The following is an 8,174-nucleotide window of genomic DNA, read 5'->3' on the forward strand; positions in this document are numbered from 1 at the left end:
TTTAGCAAAGATAGGTCTCCACGGAATACTTGAAATTTATCATGATCCTTCCATTGTGATTGTAGAATAAAATGTGTTTGACTTGAATCCTCTCCACTCTGTTTTGAATATAAATTGGAATAGTATATTAGGGAGGTGATCACATCTTTACCATGTAAGGATCTGTTTTATGCCAGATTTACATAGTGTATGCCAATATGCTGACAGAATTTTATGCAAAAGTTAATACTACACTTGCATTATTAAAGATTATACTATGATATATTTTTTTAACTCTCTGATTTAAATTTTAGCATCTCCAGCTAGAAATGTGGCTGCAATATCTCCTTCTCTGATGGGGAGGTCTCCAGTAAAGGTAAACCTTCTGTGTGTTTGGCACTGTAGAGAATACCAGCATGTGAAAGAGTGAAAGAAATAGGGTGATTGCTATGGCTGATTTCTCACTAAGAATAATACAGTAGTTACTTAAAGGCTGGTATACGTGGACCAAAAATCAGCTGGTTCCTGCTCTGTGTGTACCACTGGCTGTTCAATGGAAGCTGGTCTTACACCCAGTTTCTGTCAGACAATTATACTGGAAAACCCAGTGTATACCTTGCTTAACTGTTTGTACCTTCATTACTTTGAGTCATTGACCAAGAACAATCATGCAGAGTGAAAATTCCTGATCTGCATACTTGTACCATGCCAGTGTCTCAGAAAGTATTACCGTCATTGGTGTTCAGCACAATAGCCAGACAAACATCACTTTCAGAATGAGAGTTCAGCAGTGGCAGCCTCCATGTTGTGTTTACATAGGCTTCTTTTAAAATGAGACCTGAAGAAGGATTTGAGTCCCTGGATTCATAACTGGCAGTAGTTTAGCTATGTGCCAGACCTCAAGTGCTGTGTGTTGCATTCTGGGATGATCAGCTCAGTTTAAAATTAGCACATACATGCACATATTTTAATGGACAATGAATGACAGCTTGTAGCCCTGAATGGGTGGAAGGGAAGGGTGGTAAATGGCCCTTGTGACACAGCATAATTTTTTTGTTCATGATAACAGAGTATGGGAAGTATACGTTGGTAGCAGCCATGATGATTGCAAGATTCTCAGTATTGCCTGTATAGTTTGTCTGCTGATTACATGTCAATGTAGATGAACATTGGTAATATTGATTTTTCATGCTTACATCAAGTTTTATGAGTCCCTAAATAATTCAAGGGGGAAACACCCAAAGTGGAAGATTACCTAAGAACAGCAATAATGGGCCTCATTTACCAAACAGTCTGTTGCATAGAGACTACAATGACATACAATGAATATCCAGATAAAGGAACACAGAGGGGCATCAGATCAAGAGCAGCATTAAAACAATGGTATTTAATAAAACTAACAAATTGGCAACTCACTCAGAATAGGAATAAACAAGTGTGTATTAACATCTCAGTGTAACTCCTGTGTAGTCCTGGTCGAATGGCCACAGTGGTCCAGACAATGGTGGTGGAGTGTCTGGAAGTGGCCGACTGCCACGGTGACCAGTTTGGAACGTAGCTTGGGATGCAAGATGGCGTCAGACCGGAAGTGACGTCAGCGGTATAACGGGACTCTGTGGGTGTGGGCAGTAACGCATTTCAAAGCTTCCGCTTCTTCCTCACACCTGATTGACTCCAAAAGGAAGCTTTGAAATATGTTACCGCCCACATCCACGGAGTCACATCGTCCCGCTGACGTCACTTGCGGTCCGACACCATCTTAAGTTCCAAGCTGGTTACCGTGGCAGTCGGTCACTTCCTGACACTCCACCACCATCGTCTGGAGCACTGCGTGAGTTGGACACCAGGACCAAACGAGAGTTGCACCGGATTGTTAATACATGCCTGTTTTTTCCTATTTTGCGTGAGTTGTTAGTTTTAATAAATGCTGCACTTAGTCTGGCGCCCCTCTGTGTTCCTTTTATATATACCTACAGAGTTTCCAGCTTTGCTTTATAAGGGTACTGCTGCCTATGGTGCATGATACTACTGGCCCAACTACCCATAGGACATTAGGCATTTTTATGGACTTTTCTGTATAATCCTCCTTTCCGTCAGGACTGAGCAATTTGTTATTTCCTCTGCACCTTTAACCTTCCCTACCATGAATGTCCAGATAACCTACCCAATCACAATTAGCGATATAAGGGCATCCAGGTTGCAGTTAAGCAGCCCATCGAGTGTTCAAGTGGGAAAGATCTGACAGGGTGGTTGTACAGAAGTCAGTTAGTAGATTGACTCTTGTACAACCCCCTGACCATACATTCTGAACTGGCCGAATTTAGATGTATGTATGGCCAGCCTTAGAGTTGCTTCTGAGATGCTTTTGAAAGTGTTTTCTACCCTCTTTTAATCACGTAGCTGCATCAAGGTGTTTCAAGCTGCTTTTGCATTTATATTGTCAAGTATAAATGGATAATAATTTTTTTATGCGAAGACCCTAACTGTCTTGATAAACTAATTAACATTGACATGCTTTATTTAAATTGGATTTTAATCCATTTACGATCATGTAACACATGTGTTGTGTCCAGGAAATGGGCTTAATTCCTGGAAGCCACATACAGTGGGTAAACTAAGTATTGAAGACGTCATCATGTTTCTAGGTAAATATATTTCTAAAGTTGCTATTGATATGAAATTTTCACCACATGTCGGTAACAACCTGTGCAATCCATACTAACAAAGAAACCAAAACATCAGTTCAGAAATTAAGTTATGTGTAATAAAATGGAATGACACGGAAAGAGTACTGAACACAAGAAAGGGAGGTGCAAAAAGGCATGGAAAGCCACGACACCAGCTGAAATCTATCAGTAATTAAAAAGCAATCCTGCCCCTTGTTAATGCAAATTAGTATCAGCCAGTTCCATTTCAGCTGATGGCCAATAAAAAGGTGTCTCATTACCAAGTTGTTATACAAGAAACATCTCATGATGGGTAAAAGCAAAGAGCTCTCTCAAGACCTTTGCAACTTTATTGTTGCAAAACATACTGATGGCATTGGTTACAAACAGGTTTCTAAACTTCTGAATGTTCCAGTGAGCACTGTTGGGGCCATAATTCAGAAGTAGAAAGAAAATCATTTTAACATTAAACGGCCACGACCAGGTGCTGCTCGCGAGATTTCTGACAGAAGAGTGAAAAGAATTCCAGGTCCAGAGTTGTCCAAGAGCCAAAGACCACTTGTGGAGCATTTTAGAAAGACCTGGAATTAGCAGGTACAATTATTTCAAAGAAGACGATTGGTAATGCACTCAACTGCCATGGCCTGTATGCATGCTCACCCACAGCAAACTCCACCTCTGAAGAAGCAGCTTGTTTAAAGTTTGCTGCTCAACATTTAGACAAGCCTGTGAAATACTGGTCAGATGTTACCAAAATTTAACTCTTTGGATGCCATAATACACAACATGTTTAGAGGTCAAATGGCACTGCACATCAACCCACAAACACCATACCAACAGTGAAGTTTGGAGGTGGGAACATCATACAGTACTGGCAAACTTCATATCATTGAAGGAAGGATGAATGGAAAAATGTGCCAAGACATTATTGCTAAAAAAATCTGCTGCCATTATTATTATTATTATTATTATTATAATACAGAATGTATATAGTGGCAACCGTTTGCACAGAGCTTTACAACTTGAGGGCAGACAGTACAGTTACAATGCAATTCAATACAGAAGGAATCAGAGGGCCATGCTCATTAGAGGTTACAATCTAGGAGGGAGGATCAAGTGATACAAAAGGTACTACAGTAATGGGCAAAAATATTGACACCCTTGCATTTCTGTCAGATAATGCACCACTTCTACCAGAAAATTGTTGCAATTACAAATGTTTAGGAATTCTCATGTTTATTTCTTTTGTTCATATTGGTATGACACAAAAATCTGACACATTCCGCACAAAACCGCAAAAATGGACTGGACAAAATTATTGGAACCCTCAGTGTAATATTTGGTAGCACACCCCTTGGAAAAAATAACTGAAATCAATCGCTTCCAGTAAATATCAATGAGTTTCTTGTACCTTTTCCCAACTGCTGTTTCGAGATCTCTCCACAGGTGTTCTATGGGATTGAGATCTGGACTCATTGCTGGCAAGTTCAGCACTCTCCAACGCTTTGTCTGAAACCATTTCTGGGTGCTTTTTGATGTGTGTTTTGGGTCATTGTATAAATGGATAATAATTTTTTTATGCGAAGACCCTAACTGTCTTGATAAACTAATTAACATTGACATGCTTTATTTAAATTGGATTTTAATCCATTTACGATCATGTAACACATGTGTTGTGTCCAGGAAATGGGCTTAATTCCTGGAAGCCACATACAGTGGGTAAACTAAGTATTGAAGACGTAGGACCCATGACCTCTGAGACCCAACTTTCTGACACTAGGCCCTACATTGCACCCCAGAATGCCATACACACGGTCAAGACATCCAGTGCCTGAAGCAGCAAAACATCAGTGAACCTCCACCATGTTTGACTTTAGGGAGTGTATTATTTTCTTTAAAGGCCTCATTTCTTTTACTGAAAACAGTAGAATGATGGGCTTTACCAAAAAGCTGTAATTGTGTTTAGTCTGTCTACAGCACATTCTCTGAAAAAGATTTTGGCTTTTTCTGCTAGTTTTGGCAAACTCCAATCTGGCTTTTTTATGTTTTTTTTGTCAGCAGTGGGGTCCTGCTGGGTCTCCTACCATAGCTTTAATCCAGATGGTGACATATAGTGGGAGCTGACACAGGTGTACCCTGTGCCTGAAGGTTAGCCTGAATTTGTCTGGAAGTTTATCGAGACTTTTTATCCACTATTCAAATAATCCTTTGTTGCAAAAGATTAGCTACATTGCCATGGGTTGTAAACTTCTAGACATTGTAACGTACAGTGGACACAGGAACATTAAGATCTTTGGAGATGGACTTGTAACCTTGAGATTGTCCATGCTTTTCCACAATTTTTGTTCTAATATTCTCTTCTCGCTCTTCTTGCTATTTCTCTTCTCCATGCTCCATGTGGCACATAGAGACACAACAGAAAGGTTGAGTCAATTTTTCACCATTTTAACTGGTTACTGGTATGAATTCTATATTGTCAGCACTGGTTAATTGATACAGGTGATTTTTATTACAAACCAAAGTAGCATCACAAACTTGGAAAGCAATTATTTCTTACAATTTTGAGAAGGTGCCAATAATTTTGTCCAGTCCATTTTTGGGGTTTTGCTTGGAATGGGTCTATTTGGCTTTTTGTATCTCTACTATTTTGTGTCATACCAATACAAACAAAAGAAATAAACATGAGAATGCCTAAACATTTGTAATTGCAACAGTTTTCAGAGCAAAGTGGTGCATTATCTGACAGAAATGCAGGGGTGCCAGTATTTTTGGCCATGACTGTAGATGTGGGGGATGAGCTGATGGAGAAAATAAAAATCCAGTTGTTAGGTGGGGGCAGAATAGGCGTCTCTGAAGAGGTGCGTTTTTAGGGATCGTTTAAAAGCAAACTGAGTAGACAATAGTGGGACAGATTGGGGTAGAGAGTTCCATAGGATAGGAGAGGCTCGGGAAAAGTCCTGGAGGCAAGCATGGGAGGAGGTGATGGAGAAGCTAGAGAGTAGGAGGTCTTGGGTGGAATGAAGAGAACGATTAGATTGGTATTTAGAGACAAGGTTAGTGATGTAGCTGGAGGCTGAGTTGTGGATGGCTTTGTAAGTAGTTGTTAGTATTTTTAATTAGTTGGATGAGCGGATGCCAGTGGAGGGATTGGCAGAGAGGAGTAGCAGACACTGAGCGGTTGGTAAGGTGGATGAGCCTGGCAGAAGCATTTATGATGGACTGAAGGGGGGCTAGTCCATGTAAAGGTAATCCCATGAGGAGAGAGTTGCTGTAGTCGAGTTGAGAGATGAACAGGGAGTGAACTAGGATCTTTGTGGTGTCATTTGTTACGAAGGGGTGTATTTTGGAGATGTTGTGGAGGTTGAGGCCTCAAGATTTGGACGGCGATTGCATATAGGGCCGAAAGGATAGCTCAGAGTCTAGGATTACACCTAGATCCTTGGCATGTGGGGACGGGCAGATAGTTGTGTCATCAATCTTGACAGAGAGATCAGGGGAAGAGGCACGTGGGGGAGGAAAAATTTAGCTCAGTTTTGGATAATTAAGTTTGAGGAAGTGATGTGACATCCAGGCTGAAAAGTCTGTTAGTAAATTAGTGATACGTAAGTAGACTGAAGGAGTGAGCTGAGGGGTAGAGAGGTAAATTGGGGTGTTGTCAGCGTAGAGATGGTATTGGAAGTCATGGGAGTCTATCAGCTGACCCAGGGAGGCAGTGCAGATTGAGAATATGAAAGGTCCAAGAACAGAACCTTGAGGGACCCTGACAGAGAAAGGCAGAGGAGAGGAGGAAGTAGAATTGTAAGTAATGCTAAAGGTACTGTTGGATAAGAAAGATGAGAATTATTGAAGAGTACAGTCATGGAGACCCAAGGCATGGAGTTTTTTGAGGAGGAGGGAGTGGCCAACTGTGTCAAGGCAGCAGAGAGGTCCAGGAGCAGGGGTGCAGAATAGTGTCTGTTGGGTTTGGCCATAAACAGATCTTGTGTGCGTTTTAGGAGAGCAGTTTCTAAGCAGTGGTATAAAAGTGCAGCTCTAAATAAATTAAATGATGACAAATGAAACAATTAAGTGCACCATACCAAGTGAAATAAATGTAAAAAAGTCCATAAAATATATAAATGATAAATGGATAATAGTGTTCGCGGGCTACAAGACATAGCAATCACTGTGAGAAGTAAACTGTGATTTTGATGCAGTGAGGAAATCCACCACCTCTTTCAGATGTAAACTCACCAGAAAGCTACTGGTAAATGGCATTTATGTACATCACATCAAGGAGCCAAGAAACAGCCAGAATATCTATCTTGAACTGCTCACCACAGGAGCCCAGAAATGGTGTATAGTTCAGTGTTTTATTGCAGTATAAATAAAATAATCCACGTGGAACAAAAATATAAGGGTAAAAGCAAAGTACCAAGATGGCCGCCGCTCTGAGCTTTAGCAGCGGCGACGTGACGTCAGCAAGTGTGGCTACTCCCATCATTTAATCTATTTGGTGCTGCACTTTTTTACCATATACTTTATAGGTGTTGTTACCTTTACCTTGTGTGCTAGCAGCTTTTTATTGACTTGTTTCCAGCGCTCGCCTATACACAATACATTTGCAATTTCTAAGGAGTGTTGAGCGCAAAATCCAGACTGAAGAGAATCAAGAAGGTTATTCTCGGTGAGGTGGTTACTTAGTCGGTTGTAGACGGTTGTAGAGTTTGGCTAAAAAGGGGAGTAAGGAGATACTTTGTGAAGATTTGTGGGGTCTAGTGAGGGCTTTTTAAGTTTGGGGATGACTAGTGCATGTTTTAGCGCATTGGGAAAAATGCCATAAGAAAGAGAGAGATTGAAGATGTGTGTTAGAGAGTGAAGTGTTGTAGACAGAAGTGGCTAGGTTGGGGCAGGACAGGGATGAGATTATGTCATAGAGGTGGTCCTTAGAGTAGAGAGGAGAAGGGTTGAGATGACAAAGGTTTCTGCGGGTAATTGTTAGGTGGTTGGAGGGTGAGGAGCTGGAAGAGAGGGAGAGAGTGAAACTAATAAGGTTGTGATTAGAGAGAGGGAAATGATTGTTGTAGAGGCTGCACAGAGTGCATAGGTGGGAGAAAACAAGGTCAAGGCTGTTGCCACCAGAGTCAGTAGAAGCATGTACCCATTGCTTCAGGTCAAAGGAGGAGGGTAGACTGAGAAGTTTAGAAGTAGCAGCAGTGTTGATATTTACAGGGATGTTGAAATCACCAAGAATGATAGTGGGGATTTCAGAAGAGAGAAAGTAGGGTAGCCAGGTAGAGAAGTCATCGAGGAAGGCTGTTACAGGTCCAGGAGGATGGTAGATCACAGCTATCCTTAGAGAAACTGGTGAGAAAAGATGATTGCAATGTGCCTAAAATGAGGAGAGTGACAGAGAAAGAGGTAGGTTAAGTACCTGAAAGGTGCTATGTGGGGCTAGAAGGATTCTCCCTCCCCCTCCCTTCCATCCACTGAGTCTGGGGAGTGAGTCCAGAGAAGGTCACCATGGGATAGGGCAGCAGGGGAAGCAGT

General features: G+C 41.3%; 1 protein-coding gene across 2 annotated transcripts in view; it reads left to right on the forward strand.

The window, feature by feature from the left end:
- Nucleotides 1-8,174, forward strand: part of DOCK4 (dedicator of cytokinesis 4) — a 409,224-nt gene that overhangs the window by 380,363 nt on the left and 20,687 nt on the right. For both annotated transcript variants that reach the window (XM_089673954.1, XM_089673955.1), the window contains one exon: nucleotides 294-355. In XM_089673954.1, coding sequence (XP_089530080.1) covers nucleotides 294-355 — 62 coding nt within the window. The remainder of the gene's footprint in view (nucleotides 1-293; nucleotides 356-8,174) is intronic.

Source organism: Staurois parvus, unplaced genomic scaffold, assembly GCF_062004578.1.
Source record: "Staurois parvus isolate SC_StPar_1 unplaced genomic scaffold, SC_StPar_1.0 ptg000147l, whole genome shotgun sequence".
Taxonomy (NCBI): Eukaryota; Metazoa; Chordata; class Amphibia; order Anura; family Ranidae; genus Staurois; species Staurois parvus.